Raw genomic sequence first — 20,057 nt, 5'->3', positions numbered from 1 at the left:
GTAAACACAGACACAAGTGTGTAACAGATAAGAGGCACAATCTCAGACACACCCACATAGTAACACAACTGTAGGCTACATCTACTCAAACATGCAACTGAGCCACAGTCAACAAGGACAATGCATTCAGAGCAAGTGTGTGTCCAGAAAACAGAAACACACACACACACACACACACAAACAAACAGCTAGGTTGTTTGTTCTCAGATGCCCCCCAGTGTTTTGGGTGTGAGCAGCTCTAATGTTGCTTATCCAGGGACCTCCACTTTCTATTGAGAATTTCATTTGATCTTAAATTTGCTAACTTTTTTTATTCCCTAAACTCCTCTGCTCACTCATGCTCTCTTCTTCAGAATTGAGCAGACCTCTTCTAAAGACTGTTTCCTTTTGTAAGTCATTGTGTTAAAAGCTTTTGGATACTGTTGCTTTCTAAAGCCTCATCCTGATCCTCCTTCTCTCATACAGACATTTACTTCATATCGAAACATAAAGACTTTTAATTAGTAGCTCAAAGACAAAAACATACATGTGAATTTGTTCTGGAAGAGGTCAAGGCAAGATGTAAGAGGTTTATTTCTATTTTTAAAAGAGAGAACATTGAGGCATACTTTAGGTGGCTATGCAAAATTAAGATAAAGATCTGTTTCACTTATTTAATAATTTCATTTAAAAAGCGTTACGTGAATATCTGATATTTGCAGCAGTAGAAAACCCCAGTATTTGGTTGGAGATGGTAACTTTGTGCACTCCACAACCAGCGCACGCACGCACGCACACACACACACACATTTGACTTTGATTAGAATCAGATGCAGGAGGATCTCTGCCTATTTCCGTCTTCAAAGACACAGGAAGAGTGACAAAGACACACACCAAGAAAAAATATGGAGGCATTTTGATTCAGCAGCTTCTTTAGTGTTGAGCCAGAGTCATTATTTCCCTATGGCCTACACATGTGTGTGCTCAGACAAAGCTCGTAAAAGATGAAAGGATGTCGGGGCTTTCTGTTTAAATTAACAGGGCGGTTAATGAGGAGAAAAGGAAAACAGCAGCAACTCAGGTTCACTATAGAGCAGAAGTGTTCACTCACACTGCACAGGAGAGCTGCTGGGGAAAAAAATGGATTTCGTACCCTCCTGATGAGTTCCAAAAACAGAACTCATTATTTCTCAGGCTCCCTGTGACGTCAGAGATGACATAACACGTGTACATGCTCCATTTAAAAAGAGGAGGCAAATGCCTTAATGTGAGACAACACACACATTTGTATCACTACATATTTACTTTGTCTTTAGAGTTTCACTGCCCCATAAAAAAGCTTTTTTTTAAACTCTTAACTATAGGAGGCATTCATCATCTTCACTGACATAATGTAACCTGTACAGAGGACAGTAAGAATGAGTTCACTTTTCAGCTGGCTATAACTTTAATGTACCACCAGAGATTTAAAGACATGATTGATGTCTTTCTCTTTCCTCTTGGAATAAAAAACTGATGTAAATAGTTCAGTATGAATGAAATGCAGCCAGTGATAGCATCTGGACAATACATGTACAAGATTTAGGAGATGTGGAAGGATTGAACTTACTTTACAGAACAGAGCTGAGGTTAGAGAAACTTTGTGCGACTGTTAAAACAGCTGAACAGGCTGATCAATACAGAGAGGAGATCAGTAGAAGTCATGGCTTATAGTTGTTGTTGTTGTTGTTTTTGTTGTGAGAAAACCTTAAGAGAAGAAAATTGATTGGGATTGAAGCTGACGCTCTGAGTGATTGTTAAATGGAACACAGATGTGCTTCATCTGACTGAACTAAATGCTCCCTTTACAGAGAAGATTTACAGGAAATACTCTGGTCTCGATTCACCAGGTTTTTATTAGGCTGCAGTCTGTTGTCTAAAACAAGCTTTAACATCAGGATAAAAAGGTTAAATGAGGCCACAAGTACTTTTGTGTTTTTGAGTTGTGCTATGTTAGTGATTTGATTTGTAGGAAAGGAAACACTGGAGAAAAGGAGGCTAGGAAGATCATAACGTTCACACACACACCTACACACAAAACAACAGTGTTCAAAGTATCGCTGAAAACCCTGAAGCCATGGAAAAATCCTGGAATGTATGTTTAAAAACGTCAAACTCCAGTGTTTATTCATTCTTTGGTTGTCTTTTGGCAATAAAATCATAGCTCCACAGTGTGCAGAAACTATCTGGTATTTTACTGCATAGTGTGTTTACATGACAGAGAGAGAGAGAGAGAGAGAGAGAGAGAGAGAGAGAGGTTTGGAGAAATGTGCTTCAGAAGGAATTCACTTTGGCAGAGATACAAGAACACAACTGAGCTGGAAATCTCACACACACACTGACATTTCATCACATAAATACATGAACCGACGACGAGCACAGTTCAGCGTGTTGAATGACGTTCAACATGACAAAGAATGAGCTGGACAACCTTAAATGACTTAAGACATTTTTAATAGTTCTTTGTGGCAGCAAACCCAATGACTATGTGCATGTTATGGATATATAGAGCAATCTCTGGAAAGAAACAGAAGTCTTGTCTCCACTCAAATACATTAAAATAATCAACTGTAAAAATTCAAATAGAAAACGATCTCTTAAAAAATTAAATGGAAAAAAGGAATGACTGAAATAAGAAAAAGACAAATATTCCAGTGGTATTCTGATATCCTTTTCTTTTTTAAATATTTCTCATGAACTTGAAAAACAGCCACATGTTTGTATCTGCTGGTACAGATCACCTTGCACTGTCCACCGTGAGTTTATGGCAGACATATCAAAGAAGCAGGTGTGTGTCCGATTATATGCAGTGTTACTGGACTCAAAGGGATCTCATACACTCGATCAGAAAAAATGATTTCTACATCTGCTGTAACTGAAAGACCTCTTCGTTTTTTTTGCCGTATCTCCAGCTCAAAAGACATTTACATTTTATAAGTGACTTCATATAGATGCTACCGTTGTTAACAAAAGTCGGTGAATCCTGAAATGTGGACATTTTAGATCCACATTTTCCTCAATCGCCAGAAGTAAGAAGCACTGATCTAGAATCAGCGTGTTCATTAAGAGCACTGAGGTTTACACTTTTACATCCTGAGGCTGGCTACAGTATTGTGTTTGCATAGGAATAAATATTGCATGGAGCAGCTGACATCATCTCGCAGGATTCCTGTCAGACATTACACCACAACATCATGGCAACATGTCTACTGATGGCTTCTGAATACAAATAAGAGCAAGGCCAGACATTCAGCAACTACTGTTGCAGTTCAGTGGGAGGGAAAGTGGGCGAACAACACACACAAACACACAAAAACACAGACAACTGAACACACACATGTACTTGTCTCAGCAGTTTGGGGGCAGTTTTCCAGTGTGCTTTAACCTCAGCAGAAAGACCACAAAACTGTTTATGAAACCTAGCATTTATGACAGCACGGTCGGTACCGTTCAGTAATTACAGATGGCATCACGCACGCACACACTCAGACCTACATGGACTAACACACACACATGCAGGAAGTGCAGCGCACATACAAATACTAAATATAGTCAACTTACTTCACACACTCAGATATTCTCATGCACATGAACACAGGCATGTGAACTGCTCAGGCTAGGTTGTGTGGAAACACCCTTTTAAGAAGCTTTTCTTTTTGGTTTAACTGACGTGTTCAACTGCAGAAGAACCTCCTCCCTCCATCTTACTCTCACTTCTTCTGGTTCATGGGAATGCTCATATGTATTAGCAGGTTTTCTTCATATACTGTAACTGTTGTGGGCATGTGTGGTAAGATAGCTTTGACAAGTTTGTGTATACCACTCCCCTTTTTATAGAATCATAAGCATGCACACCAGTGAAAACAATCCCTTCTCACATAAAAAAAAATTATCAAATGAACACCCAGGTGTTGACTGGTAAGACTGGTCCACACATCGTTCCAGTGCAAACTGTGACTGGACAAATATGTGCGCGAAAGGACAAGACTGGATTTCTAATAGTTGGCACTTTTTCAATGATGCAGAAAAAATATTCACATTTACAAACAGCAACATAAACATACAGCATATCGTACAAAATAATACGATTTACAGGTTAAAAAAACGATATGAAAAACTGTTAAGTGGGCTTGGCTGGAACATCCAGAGAAAACTCTGCAGCACCTGCAGGATGTGCCAAATTTAGGACACTGAGTCTACATGTGGGAAATGAACGCAAACAAGTGTGGCTGCCTCCTGAGTTAATCTTTGGAATTGCTAAAGATGCCCTTTATGAATGACAGGTGACACAAGTCAAGAATTCACAAAGAGAAAGACAATAACAGATATGTGCACATGCTGAAGAAAGGAATTCAATCTTTATGAAACTGGCAAAGATCCAAAGATTGACGAGACAAGGACAACTAAGGGTTTAAGGCTGTGGTGACATCCTCCACCACTTCTTGTTGTCCTAGAAGACACCATCACCGCTACACTGAAAGAAGGTCCTGCCAAGACAAGCATGAAAGAAACAAGGACCTTTTTGCAGGAGGATAATCTCAGATTGATAATGTCCATTGGAATGACTACAGAATACATCCGAGTTGTGATATCACCGACTCGGAGTAGAAAAAATAAAAACTTAATTGGACCGCGTAGGAGCAGTCTCAAGTAACTCCTCTAATGACTCTGCTCCTTCTAGTTTAGGCTCCTCACTTTCCTCTGTCGTCTTCTTCTTGGCGGGCACTTTGCTGGATTGGGGTGACTCTTCCTGCATCAGCTCTTTGGCCAGAATGTTGGTCACTGCATGACCAGCTCGTCGGTGGTTGGCTAGGAGAGAGAGAGAGAGAGAGAGAGAGAGAGAGAGAGAGAGAGAGAGAGAGAGAGAGAGAGAGAGAGAGAGAGAGAGAGAGACCATAAAAATTAAAGGGGGGGAAAAAATACATCATGTTTATATCATAACAAGTCCACGCAGATATGTCAGTGCATGCCATGAAGCGACATATCTGACAGGATTAATATTTGTCAGTTTGCAGTACAAAACCACATCAGCAGCCAGATACCTTCACTGCAAAATTAAAACAGACAATTAGTCAACACACTGACGCCTGTGCTGAACACACATACACAAGTATGTACCTCCAAGGACACCAGAGGCTTGTGTTTTAAAATGATAAATCACAACATGGATGCTCGCTTTTTTTTTTTCAAACATACAGACACATGCAATACCATGACACACAGATGCACAAATGGCTTTATAGTGTGGCTGTGTATATGAGTGGATTAGTGTGATATCTGGAGCAACTCAATGCTAATGTCAGATTAGACTCCTCATGATCTAAAATAGACTTAGAAAAAATGAGAGGAAGGAAATATAAGTGACGTTCACAGGAAGAGGAAGGAGCAGAAAGATGGGGAATGAAGTCAAAAGTAAAGAGGGAGGGGTGGGGTAAGACGGAGGGGGAGACACCAGGAAGAGCAGGATGATTCATGCTGTGGGAAGATTAAAGAGGCAGGGATGAATGAAAATCAGACCAACACGGATGGAGAGATTAAAAGAGAGAGGGGAGGAATGTCAGGAACGACAAATAAATTCATAAAATAGATCACAGAAAACACTCAGTGAGGAGAAGATGAGAGATGCAAAGAGAGAGAAAAAGAGAGGACGTTTTTGTTTTTATTCTTCTACATGCTTACTCTGTTATTTCTCCTCCTCATCCTCCACCTACACATACCAGCAGCAGCCGCCTTGCCCTTCTCTCTCATCCCCCCCCTACCCTTTACCACTCTTCACTCTCCTGTGTGGGAGGACAGCTGTGTAGCAGCAGCCATTTTGAAATATATAGGTCAGTGAGGAGATGGTGTTTGTGTGTTTGCTGTTATGTTATGCTTGGTGTATGTTCACAACTCTTTATTCCTCATGCAAAATACGGTTATGAATGCAATGTTAACATCACAACAGGACACATTGTTATCAAAAACATTCATGTAATGTGTTCTGTGGACTGATAACAAAAATGTAATCATGACGCAAACACATGCATGCAAACAAACCATGGTAACAAAAACAACAAACCAACAATTGACACATGGTTCTTATGCAGCAAAGACACACAAAAACAAGAGTTACCGAACAGGTCTCCAGAACTAGCTGTGACAAAGACACAATTGAGTCTGGGGAGAAAGAGGAGATTGAAGATTTAGAGTCATGTTCACAGTTGACTTGTCTTTATTTGCGAGTCTCAGCTGGTCTGATCAGCTCAGGTGTCAAATCATCACTTTGCTCTTGAGACACAGATCTCTCTTCATTTCATACGAGCACCAATACATGGGAACGCTTCCTCTTTCTCAGTCTGCTCTCACTTTCGACTCCAAATCTATTTCTGTCCCTTTCCAAACACCACTGTGCTCAGAAACTGACTAATTAGAAATTATGCAAATGACCCCAAAACAGTGTGCGTCAGTGTGGGTGTTATTCTGTGTGTGTGTGTGTGTGTACTGTGTCCTAAATAAAAAACAACCCGCAGAGAAAAGCTCTTCAAAAGCTGTCTACCCAGCTCCTTCCTCCTCCTCTCCCCTCTGGAGAGAGGAGACAGGGAGGAAGAAGAGCGAGGGGGATAAGAGTGACGATCAGAGGGATGTTGTTTTGGAGGAAGCTTGGGAAAATGATGAGTGAAGACAGAAACCTGCAGATTAATACAAAAAGCTCAATTTGCAGATAAGCTCCTGATGTTTAAACAGTTAAAATTCATCTCTAACTGTCTCTGGAGAGTACACCATATACTGATAAGTTTAGATACACACATATAAAGTATTAGAATACTTAAAGGATAAGATTACACATATTCACTGTATATTTCTTCTTGTTAAGAAAAAAAAGTTCTTGAGTTTATCAGTGAAGTGTATCAACTAGAGACTGGATCCTGTCCGTTTTTGGCTCCTGCCTGTCTAAAAGCAAGCAGACCAACTCCACGCCAGCGGGTAAAAGCCAACAAAAGGTTCACCCTCGCTTTGGAACAAGCTTTATCCACTTCAGTCGTCAGTCAGTCGTCAGCACACACGTAGGTATGCCCATAAGGGATGATTGAGCAGCATTACTTTTGTATAAATCTATATTTCATGTTTTAGGAAAAACCTACTGACTCTATCTTTAATTAGTTCTGCACTTCAGATTTAGTTAAGAGCTTTTCAAACAGAAACAATGTTCAACAAAAATAAAAATAAAAACAGAAATCGAAACTCTCACTCTTCAAGAGAACGTGTCAGCGCTTTGTGTTAACTTCTACTGAATGACATGACTTGCAGGTCATAGAGTTAAGATGTGACTGTGACAAAAACTAGCCTCTCGTCCAGAATACTTTAAACATTTTAACTAGCTCTCTTTTGATATTACAAAAACATGAGGAATAGTACTTCTTATTGTAAATCTTATTAAATGTCATATGTCACTCAAGAACCTGTCTAACCTGATCGACACTTTGGACTTTGGCTTCAATGTTGATCACTCTTCAGACCTTCTAACCTTGTGGAACTTAAGTAGAAAAAACACCGGATCAGCCCTTTAATACGTGGCACTACAAACTTTGGAAACTCTCAGCGTGTGTCGTATCAGGAAACTAGCTGAGAATTTATCCAAATGATCCATGCACTTGGCATGAAGCCTGGTGTGTGCAGCACTAGGAAACGAGACGTCGGGACTCACAACAAAGGCTTGTTTTTAGGTCTGTTTACTGGTGGGAGAGAGTCTGAATGAGCATGTTTGCACAGTGAGGGGCGATCAGGAACAAAGAGTTTAGTCTTTGTAAGATCATCTGTAACACATTTCACTGCAGGAGACCAAATAATGACAGACTGATGATGGAAAAAAACTCATTGTTGGACAGTGTGTGCTGCCCTAATAGGTGGAGAACACATAAAGAAGGACATCAGTAAAGAGAAACTTTGTCGTCTTGAAAATGTGGTGCAGCTCAAGATGTAGGGGTAAAGTGAAGTAGCTCAGTAGCAACAACATATTCAATATATCACAACCCCCCCTACAGTACAATGTACATCAAATGTGGAGTGTGATGCAAGTGGTTGAATAGGATGCAGCCATCTTTCTGATATTGGTTCACTGAAAGTAAAGCAGCTGCAGCAAAGTAACGGTCACATAACAGCATGCTAACTGTGCCCAGGCTAACATGACGGTGAAATTGCAGCAGTAAACTGGATCTACATGAGAGTCTCTATCTGAGCGGGGACTAATATCGCCCTCCTCAGGCCGTATTGCATAACACACTGCTGCTCTGCACTGGGAGACTGTGGGGAAAAAGTGACGTCATCAAACACCACCAGTGGCTTGTGTTTGTGGGATGGTATTGATGTGCAGGCATTTTATATCCCCAAATGGGCACATGTGGAGCTTACTGGTCTGTCGTCTCAGAGTGTATTATGTATGCATGTGACATCACCACTGCTGCAGTAAAGACCTGATTGATGAGTGTGTTCCAATTGGTCTAAATGATCTCTCCTCTGTGTCTGTGTGTGAGTGTGTGTGAACATCTGTGAGAGAACAGATCTTTATAGGGGTCTTTTTTTTCTTCTTCACAGCCAGCGTGTGCCTCTATTGTTGCTATCCCCTTTATCTCAGGGTCCCTGTTGTGATTGGCCCTTTGTGACTAGTTGCTACTGTGATTGGTTGCTCTGGAAAGAGGGTCATGACCCAGCAGATGGGTGTTCAGCCACATCATTCCTCTACACACGACTGCCCTTTAATTACATTAAACACATATGCACACAAATTAGCCTTATGTAGCCGAACTGAATCTTCTGTATTTTCATAAAAAACACAAACAGACTCTAAATAACAATTTAAAGCAAATAGTCAAGTGTGAATGTGTGTGAAAAAGTATGCAAGGCCGTCTGTCTTCTGCATCGTGACGTGGCTGTTTGGGTTTATGTATTGGTATGCAAACATGCATGTGTGTCTTTGTATTGGCATGCAAGCATCTGGTGTGTGTGCGTTTTGTCTGTGTTAGAAGGGGGGTGCAGACAGACTGAGGGCAGACAGCTGAGGACACCACATGCAGTCTGCCCATTCGACACAACCAGCACAAGCACACACAGTGAGCTGAGGTGCAGGTCAAAGGTCAGGGGGCATACAGCCTCCACAGCCTCGTGGCTACACAATGAGCGTGACAACACACTCAATAGGCCCTCAGTGCTTCTTTTTCAACCTGTTGATGATGTTTATAGCCAACCACAGCTGTGAGGGGAGAAGAGAAAGAGGAGGTACACACTTCATGTGATGAAGACCCTTACATACACAACAGGGACCACTAGCTCCAAAACTATTGTGTGAGTGCTTGGTTATCAGAGCACATTTTAGAAATGTCATCAAACCGTATTAGTTTTCATGAGTGCTTGGAAAAGAATGAGTTCCTTGAATGCGTGCTGTAAATAAGTTAAAGTTGAAATTATTATTTGAAGATCAGCCTTTGTCAGTGTGTTATTTCTTGGCATGTCTCTTTTTAACGTGGGATAGCAACCAGTGCAGCCTCAGAGCAATGTTCAAAAAAGATAAGAAATCATTAGAGATGGGACCGATCTGATCCAATATCGGTATCAGGTCTGATATTGATGTAATAAACATATCGGACATCGGCCTGAAGTAGCCGATCCACGTCACTGATAAAGACAGCTGGTTGGCCACTTTAAACATTCTCAGCTCGCATTGTCTTAATTTGAAGACGTTCAGACTGAACTGTAAGAAGTGTCCCCAAATCAACTCCTTCACAACGTTCAGACGAGATGGAACAGCTTCACAAAGTTCAGATATGTTACTATGGAACTATGGAGCCGTGCTGTTAATCTTGTTGTTTTCTGTTAAACAATGACAATAAAGGCTTTCAATTCAATGCGAGATGGATTTGTTTGGGGGGCTACTCTGTGAAATAAGCCACATGAAGTATTTCACGTTAATGTAATACGAGTATTTTTACTTCTGATGTCTGAATTCAATGTTTTTAAATATTATTGACATGAAACACTATCTAACAAATTTTTCTACTCTGAGAAATGTAAAGACTGGTAATTCCTGGTAATTCCTTATAGAATCTGTTTTGTATATGCCGGGGAGTAACTTAACATTGGCCTTTAAAAGGTGTTGAGTAGGGGGTTTAGTGTGGGCAAATAGACAATGCGCTAATAGAATTTAAATTCCTTTTGAATTAGCACTCCCCTTTTTCAAAGCTTGATCAGAGTTTGGTGAGCTCGGCATGTTGCACTGGATGGACGTTATCGTATTAAATTCAGGTTGAATGGTTTTGATGCTAGATTACATATGGATAACAGTCTTTCAAATCATTGCAGTAAATAAAGCAGCGTGCTGAGGATTTCCTGGTCTTCATAAAAACATGAACAGAATCTATCAACGTGATCGTCGATATCCAGTCTGTCAGTCTGTCTGCTCCTTCAGGCCCTGAAGCCAAGTAGGATTTGACGTTACTGTCAGACTTTTTTGTCCTAACGCAGTTTCTCTTCCGGACTCCTGACCTCACCAGCGACATGCAGGAAGTTAACATCTTTGATCAACATTCTAAACATCTTTTAGAGTGAGAAATTAAACAAGCTGAATGCTAACTCTTGATACATAACGTGTTTCAATGCAGACAGAATCATGAGCTGCCTGATAAAACAACTTGTGGCATCCAGATTTGTTAAAGTAGAAGGTCAGATAAGATGTGATTACATCGCGCAAATATTAGGGTCCTTCAAAAAGTCCTTGAGCATACTTTGATAAAAGAATAAACAACACAATGATAAAACAGAAATATTTGTTACTGTTTAAGTGATGATCCAGCATGTCTGTTTTAGAACTGTAAAAATGAACAGAGAAATCGGTCAGCGAGAGAGAGAGAGAGGCACATTAAACAGATTCCACAAATTACTGTGGAGACAACATGGAAAACCTATTGGATACAAACAGGAATGAATCAAAGAAACTGAAGAGTAGGTTTGATTCAAATAAAGAAACATTGAACTGAAGAAAATCTTCATTTATAATGTTTGGGAACGGATCAACTAACTCGAGTAAAAATATCTAAACTTATTACAACATTATCTGAAGTGAAAGTGTTTTGAAATTAACAATCACTTTACTTTCTTTACTGCTCCTTCATACTCCCAAACTTATGTTACTGTGTGGAAGAGTCCAGGAACACATACCAAACAATAAAGATCCAATCTCCATCCTTCAGAAAATCATCATCTTCATTATTTTCAAGGAAAAGGGTCCCTTTGTGGTACTCGCATAACTTTTACATTTTAAGCCAACATGTATGATTATGTCCTTTCTCATACATCTTTAAACAGACATCATGTCACTAGGATTAGTCCTGATCAACCTGATGAGCCTTTGTTTTATGTATTCAGTCCCACTACATGACACCTGACCACAAATACCACTGGACACAAGGGTTTAAATGAAGCGTGAGTACATTTGATTTGCATGGGAAAGTCATTTAAATGTGGTAAATGAAAGTGTTTCAAAAGGCTTCAAGGCTAATGGCACATACTATTTCAATATCGTTAAGGATGGAAAGATGAGCCAACAATTTATCAAACTAATGACAGTTTTATTAACTCTATTTGAACACAACACAATCTCTTCCATCAATTAATCACATTCTGACTGCAAAGTTTTTGAAGATTAATTACTTTTCCTTCAGCTGCCGTCACATTACGAACCAAAGTTTTAACTCAAATGTATTTCTCTTTGTCCACTTTTCTGCCCTGCATGCAGAATAGTATTAATATGTCAAACTTCTTGTTGAATAAACACTCTGATTACTTTCTTCCATGTGCATATGAGCTGGGTAAAGGAGCGTTTAAATCCTACTCATGGGGTCCTGTAGCCTAGTGGTTAGTGTGTGCGCCCCATTTTCAGAGGCTATTGTCCCTTAAGCGGGCGGCCCTGATTCAAATCTGGCCTGTGGCTCCTTTCCCGTATGTCATTCCCCAAACTTCTCTCACCTATTTCTGACTCTATCCACTGTTCTATCTCTTAAAAAAAGGCATAAAAAGGCATAAAAACACCCCCCCAACACCAACCTTTAAATCATACTCCTACAGGCTGCTGTTGCCCCAGCAGTGGCAGATATATATATTTATATATGTATATAGTTAAGATAGGGCCTCCTCTAACACACACACACTCCTGTTGTTTGGCAGAAGATGTTACAGCACTTCCTGAGTGTAAAATACAAAGGGGATGACTGGTAAGGAGCGGCACTTTAAAATACGTAATGGAAATCCCCACAAAGCTGACATTCTTCTCAGTACCTAACATTCAACCCTGAACTGAAAGAAAACAAAAAGGACAAGATGGGAGCAAACTGGAGATTGGGAGGAGGCACTGATACATACAACCACTTAAATCTTCCTTCTTGATCCTACCACAGACAAGTGTGCGTAACAAGAAAGGCACTCTCTGCCTTTCACTCTCTCATGAACACATGTTAAGGTATTTCCTGTTAGGAGTATGAGGTGGCCAAACAGTAGTATGGGTGACTGACTAAGCCCTCAAATGGGCCCCATTTCTTCTCTTACAGTGCACTCTCCCCTGCTTTTCCTCTTCCTTCATTTCCTCCTTTCCATGTTGTCTCTGTCCGTTTGGAGGTGATAATCTGAGCTTTTTGTGATCAAAGTAAGTTTGCGTCAATAGAATGTTTTCTCAGTGTGACCACAGACGACCACTTGTCACAAACGGTTTAATTGCTATGCAAATGACATTTACAGGGTAAATAAACACATTAAGAGCATATAAGAAACACTAAGAGAAAGAAAACAAAAGAGAAGTGTGGGAGAGTACAGTCGCTCTCTGGCTCTGAGCTATTTCTCTCTGCAACACCGCTTCACATCTGGCTTCTATTGGGGGAGGTATTGGGTTGCACACAGTCTTCCTGGGCCTCTTTTATGTGTGAATACTCAACCTACACAATAGTGCATGTGAACACACACACTCACACTGTCTCTCTCTCTTTCTCTCTCTCTCTCTCTGTTAATGGGCACTGGACACTTTCCCACTCACATAGTTGCACAAAAACTTCCCAACAAAAGGTATCATGTTACAAAGTTAAAATTTCAACAACTTACACTGCCTCATTTTATTTGCATGGTCCTACCAAATCCTTTTTATTCTAAAAATGTGCTTCATGTACAAAACAGAACACAAAGAAGAGAGAAAAAAAATCTCTGCAACAAGGGAATGTAAGTGGATTGGGCAGTGTTAGAGACAGCTAACCTGATTATCGCTTGCCTCTATGAGCTTCCAGACTGAACAACATGTCCTGAATGAAGATCAATACAGTCTTAAGTTGTGCACAGGAATATGTACTCATATACAGGTCATGGATTTCTTGCTGGCAAAGTATTCACAAAAACAAAATAAAATGGAAAAAGGGTTGAGTCTGATCATTTGGATACTATTGAATTCCCAAGAACATTAAAAGTAGCTGATGCTTCAAACCCTTTCAAAGAGATACGCATAAAAGGGAACCTCACAACCCTGCACTTACTGTGCAGAAAAAGTCTAACATCAAGGTGAAGTATGAACAAGCACAACACATTTGTGAGTGGAGGGAGACTATAATGGCTTGTATTTTCCTCATGCTTTAGCCAGTTGTTTAAATGTTTTGCCTTTTGCCCACTCAGCAATCCCACTTATTGAACTTTCTGCACACACTCTGGTTTGTCCTCCTCAGTGCTACATTCATATTCCTGTTATTTTTCCTTTACATAACTACACCCTCACCAGTTGTTCTTCTCTCAATTACCCAGCTGCCCACACCCAACCTTTGGCAGCCTTCCTCTTCTTTTGTGCTCATGCCAGCCATTGGTGGAATTGGCTTTCCCCCCTCTGTAACCCTGGCCAGAGACACTGACACAACCCACAGCAACAGATGGAGGAGAAACCAGGAAACACAAACAAAGCTGTTGTTTTTGGTTGAGAGAAACATGGAGACAGAGAGGAAGATGGAACGAGGCTCCTCTGCTACATGTGTTTCAGCGTAGTATGCATACCACAAATGTGTAAGAAAGGAAACTGAAATCTGTAAATCAAGTAAGACATAAGACTTTCAAACATCTGCATGTTTTGTTAAGATTGACTGCTCTGCTTGTGTATGTGTACCTGCTTGTCGAGGTCCTCTCTTCCTTCTGAAAGCAGCTCCCGACTGCAGCGCCTCCAACAGGCCATCCATGATACCAGTTTCATCACCCTCTGTAAACACAGCAATAAAAACAATAATTTTAACTTCACATTTCAAGAATATTTACATCTCTCTTACACACACACTCACACAACTACATCACATAAATGGTATTTTGAAAATCAATACAACACTAAAAGATGTGCACATTTTTCCCCCAACAACATTGGAGGGATTGCTTGTTTATCTTAACCCTATCTCTGATTCTCTCACGCACAACAACACACTGGTGGGCAAAGGGGTTATTTAACAGCCACGTGGCCATTTAAGCAAATTAGCTACATTAACCTACATAGTCAGTGACCTAATTCAGCTATTGTCACATCTAGGGGCTACACACCACATCTTTAGGGGTATATAACCTCTGTAAACAAATTCAGCATCATCAGAATGACACACCCACTGAGACCACAAGTACGGTCTCCTGAACAATAAAATAGCCAAGAATGAGTCGTGTGGCTTCCAGTTTAAAGGGTGCTGACTGGAAAGGAACCTGATACCTGTGTATGTGTACATGCCGATTGGTCTTTGTTTACATTCACATAGTCTGCACAGACTTCAGTGTGGTGGGCTTAAATCACAGAATGGGGGCCAGACTAAGTGTGAGGGGGGCACAGTGTGTACAAGTGTGTTTATGTGTGTGTGCGTAGTCATGATTGTTCTGTGGGCAGGATTCAGTGGCACAGCTCAGCACTCGGGCAGATGGTTTTAATTATTTTCTTTGAACCTAAATAGAGACACAGGGGTCTCAAAAAGGGGCAGTGAGGTTGTGGGTTAAAGGTTTATGTCTTCACCTTCCCAACCCCCAAAACCAAACACACACATAGTACTACTTATAAACACATACACACATTCACACACACACACACACACACACACACACACACACACACATGGATACATGCTCAGTATTTAATCCTTCAGTAAGCCATGAAGCAGATGGCCTGTTGTCTCGCCTGTCACGTCAGAGAAAGTCTGATACACTCCCAAGCCTTTTCACAGCTCACATACACCCCTCAATGTTCATGTCCTGGAACTGCACAGATACATCAGGGTGATGTAGGCCATGTTTTCCTCCTTCCGGGGAAACACATCTGGCACATTTCCACTCGCACTAATCACATGGTTGGGTTACACCACAAGTGGAAGGACACAGAGACACAAACCTATTTGTGAATATGTACTTGAGGCAATTAGGAAACCAAATAATGACCTGGCTGTGTATAAAACAGGGTTTTTGTTGACCGAGTGAACTCAATTAAAACTGAAACATCCTTGGAACAGAGCACTGAAAAACATCATAAAAACAGCTCAGTAGTGTCTTTATGTGAGTGCAGCCTAAGGCAACACTATGTAATAAGCTATTTGTGTCCCATTTATCAAACAGGAACTTAACAATGTTTGCTTTGTTGTTGAATAAGTAATATGGCTGGAAAAAGTGGGGAAAACCCTTGGATTCAATCACTTGTTAATCATGTGCTCTTCGTAAAGCACATGATTATTTTTTAAATAGACATCTAGTCAATGGTGCCATTACTGACACTCAATATTGAAATGGCCACATAACATGTGCTGGCAAAATCAAACTCAACAACGTCAGAGCAAAGGCATGGATTGAACACACATCCTCTACACACACACACACTCACAAATAACTACAAGCGTGGTAGAAACAGTGAGGTACTGTCTGGAGCAAGTAAGAACATAAGATGGATTAATTAGAGTAATAGCATTAGATCATGAGCTCTTAAAGATGTCTCTGTTGAGGCCTACACACACACACACGCACACGCACACGCACACGCACACGCACACGCACACACACACACACACACACAAAGGGTGGACAGCATCTTGTGATGAGCAATAGCACCCCTAATGGATGTTCACACAACAACCGACAAAAGGACATGAAAAGAAAGATTTACAAAAATTGAAGACAACAGGTATCTCAGGCCGAAAACAGGAAAGACATGGAAAAAGAGGAAAACAAAGTGTTGAAGTAGGTTGAAGCCCCATTTTATATTTTGTTCTCCTGTAGTTGTGCTCTTCTCCTACAGCTGCCTGAGTGAGACATTATGAGAGCTAGGCTCCCCTCCATCATCTATTTTTACTCTCTCTTCCTCTAACCCTATTTTCAAAAAGACAACAACAGTCTAATCCCAAAGAGAGCATCTGCTTCTCTCCCCTACTCCTTCCTCACTCCCCTCCCCCACACGGCTCTCTGTCTTGTTCGCTCTGTGGAGCACGAGCACTCCTGGTGGCAGTTCCCATACCAGCATCTGAGAGGGTGTGTGAACTGCACACATGCACACACCCTTTAGTAAATGTCAGAACCCACAGCCTCCAACAATCTTTTACAGGCAGCACTGACACCTAGCTGCAGAAATGAAAAAAGGCTGGTTTGAAGGCAGTCTGGCATATATCCAAAAAGAAAATGTATGACAGCAAGGGACTGGATTTTCAGTTCAGGAGGAGGTAATATTTCTTAAAAATTATTTGAGCAAAGATGTGACTTGACTTGGAGTAAAGACAGTGAGTGTGGACTTTTGGATGTGAATTAGGTACTTTGCTAATCCTCTGGCCAAAGTCTTCAACTCCTGTGTGCCTCACAGCAAAAAGAAGCCAAAAATAGAAGTTAACGATTAGATAACAAAATATGAAATAAATAATAGTCTGATAAAAATCTCAAAAGATATATATATTTTTTTACTACAACTACAATCACATGGAAGGAGCATGTGAGGCTCCACTGAGGGAGCGTCTGTCTGTCTGACTCACACAGGAATGACAAGGCCACAAACTGCAAACACACACTGACCTTCACTGGCTCTAAACAACAAGTGGGATATTATGTTTAGAGAGACAGACAGTGAGAAAGAAGAATATTGAGAGAATTCACGAGATTGTAAAGGTATTTGAGTACATGGGTGAGAATGTCCAACAGAAAGGGGGACAAGGAAGAGAGAAAAAGTGTAGCCTATAAAAAAAACCTTTGTATACTAGTCATCCAGCATGAGCGTTATAAGCAAATACAGAACAAAGGACAGGTGTGTATGCCAGACATGAATTTAAATAGGGGGATGTTAAATGACTCTGGACTACAAGAGCAGTCAAATATGCCACCTGTACGTAAATGATCCCCAGCCTCTCAATGCACAGACATACACACATCTTTCAAGCACTATAATGTTCCATTCGTGCATGCCTCTAGAGACTGAACACGAAATCTGACTACCTTTCTTTCCCACCACGAAATGTCTGCTCCATACTTTTAACAACGAGACAAAATATTCTAAGGACACCCTCAGTGCTCCCTGTTTCTTTAAGTGCCCTTTAAAAAGAACGGCACACAAACAGGGGGAGGGAAGGGGGAAAAAGAAGACGGAGTGATGGAACAAAAGCAAGAAAGAGAGGAGTGGAGAAGCCAGCTGGAACGTGGAGCAGTAGGAGAAAGGCTAGAAAGACTTTTTGTAAAATGTTCACATAACAGATACACTGATACACATTTTTGCCTGTGTACACACACACACACACACACACACACAGACACACACACACACACACTGCAGAAACACTTTAAACACGAGGGTTCTTCAAAACATCAGCAAAGCAAAACAGAGGCATTCACAATAATAGGACACAGTAGCCTTTAAGCACATGTACATAAAAATAAACAGAACGAGCTAAAGTGTAGAGCTGTAGTGCATTTTGACAGAGGAGCTGTAGAGTCCCAGGAGAACTCGCCTGTAGCCAGAGAGAGGAGGAATGCACTGAAACTAGGTCACAGTCTGAGAGAAGAGGGAAAAGTGCCTCTTCATAAATGTAAGTCTGCAAGGCAGGATTTGAGTGTTGAAAGTGTGTATAAGGGGATGAGAGTGAGACTGTGTGTGTGTGTGTGTTACACAGGACAATATGCTTCTGGACATTTTTACAAGTATAACAGTATCTTATTGAAGAGTGGAAATGTGTTTTTGGTGATAAAGAGATTTAGAACTTCTTTCAGTTTGCTTTTATGGAAACAAATCCCTCGTTCCCCAGAGGAGTGAAAAAAGGTCCAGAGGCTTCTTGAGTGTATCCTCCTTGTCCTCACTTTCTGTGGAGCTTATTGTCACTCACTTACTTCCAAACACAGGTCATCAGCATAAGATTAACTCTGGTCTATAAATTCTAATGGGTTGCTCTTTTAGGCCCACACACAAAACACAAAACACACACACACACACCCCACAGAAGTGTGGACTCTGACTGCCCCCAACTGGAGTCTGAGGGAAATACAAACTGGGAAACATGGAGGATTTCTCTCTCCTTCACACAAACGTAAACAGATATGTTTGAGCAATAGTGACCTGCATTGATGTCAAGCAGCTGGTTCTTCTTGAGTTTCTCCTCCTTTTCCTTCTCGTCCTTTTCCCTGGCGAGCTTGGCCCTCTTGATCTTCTCTTCAGCCTCCTTCCTTTTCTGATTCTCCTTCACTGCTTGCTGGTGGGTGAAGATGAGAGTATAAGAAAAGGAAAAGCATGAAGTACATGTTTGAGGGATTCGTGAGGGAATCTTCGTGCGATAAGGAAAGTATAAAAATCAAGGAGACAGATGTGTGATGTGTGTATGTAAACAGAACTTTAAAACCAGTTGATGGCAGTTATCCACAGTAACTGGTAAAGCAAGTTATCTCCAGGAAGGACCCTCACAAAAAATACAATTACAGTTGATGTATAAACTGACAATATAGTGGAGTGCCTCTTATTCATTATTATGTCAATACAAACAGGTGCAGCCTCCCGGTTTGTCTTTCATCTTTGTCTACTTTGAAGGGGTCAGTTAGGACTGAAAACAACACCTGTGCTCTTTTTCAACAGATCTGACATGCGTTAGTACATTTCCATCCACACAAACACACCTGGAACATATTTTTAAAGGTGTTGAGGTCGCCAAAGAACTCCTCCACAGAGATTTTTTTCGGGTCAAAGACATAGTATTCTCCCAGGTCATTAAATTGCTTGTCCATATTTTTATGCAGCAGATCCAGCTTCTCATACTGTTCAGAGGCGCTCCCAACAAAACTGTGGACACATGGTGTTAAGGAACATAGCAGCAGAGTATCTGTACAAACCTAGAATTCATTAAAAAAAATACAAAAAAAATGAGACTTTGAAGGCATTTGCTGAAAATTCATTAAATATGTAACTGAATAAATGGATATGGACATCTTCTCCACAAACAGGTCCTTGTCACTTTGTGGAGGAGGAAATGTTTCCAAATCTTTTTCCAGGCTCTTCATCTGACGGCCCATCATCTCCAGGTTCTTCTGAAGTGTCTCTGCAGAAACTGCAGGGTACATAACGGAGGCATTAATGACGCAAAGCGCCTACGTTCATACACCTTTATACATCTACAACAAGAGTGCACTGTATGTCATCAACATGAATTTGAAGTGTAACCAGAGATCATGATGGATGACCTCTTGGAGGGAAAGAGATGCATATTGATCACTTCGATGTTCTATGTACCTCTGCTGGCTTTTTCCACATGGATGAGCTCGTCTGCAAAGCCCATGACATCAGGATACTGTTCCTGGCACACATCAGCGAGGAAATGGAGCAGTGTCTGCTTCAGATCAGCTGATTTGGTGTCACGCAGCTGTTTGGACAGAGCATTGGTTTAAAAAGTGAACACTGAGTAGTCATAGGCAATCGATCAAAGGTTTTTAAAAGGATGCCTGTGTTGTCAGTCATTTACACATTTGATAGTTACTTTAAATACATGTGCCAATTAAGTCAATCTGGTCTATGCATTTTTGCTGCTTAT

The 20,057-nt window shown here is 40.8% G+C and overlaps 1 protein-coding gene across 1 annotated transcript in view; it reads right to left on the bottom strand.

The window, feature by feature from the left end:
• Positions 1-2,455: 2,455 nt before the first annotated feature.
• The window catches only part of LOC109990492 (protein diaphanous homolog 1), a 19,971-nt gene continuing 2,369 nt past the window's right edge, over positions 2,456-20,057 (bottom strand). The window contains exons 6-11 of the mRNA XM_065959061.1: positions 19,760-19,889; positions 19,454-19,577; positions 19,150-19,315; positions 18,599-18,731; positions 14,171-14,260; positions 2,456-4,827 (exon numbers count right to left, since the gene is read on the bottom strand). Of these exons, the coding sequence (XP_065815133.1) occupies positions 4,640-4,827; positions 14,171-14,260; positions 18,599-18,731; positions 19,150-19,315; positions 19,454-19,577; positions 19,760-19,889 (831 nt within the window). The 3' untranslated portion in view covers positions 2,456-4,639. The remainder of the gene's footprint in view (positions 4,828-14,170; positions 14,261-18,598; positions 18,732-19,149; positions 19,316-19,453; positions 19,578-19,759; positions 19,890-20,057) is intronic.

This window comes from Labrus bergylta, chromosome 9 (genome assembly GCF_963930695.1).
Source record: "Labrus bergylta chromosome 9, fLabBer1.1, whole genome shotgun sequence".
Classification (NCBI taxonomy): domain Eukaryota; kingdom Metazoa; phylum Chordata; class Actinopteri; order Labriformes; family Labridae; genus Labrus; species Labrus bergylta.
This window is presented reverse-complemented; position numbering and strand designations above follow the sequence as displayed.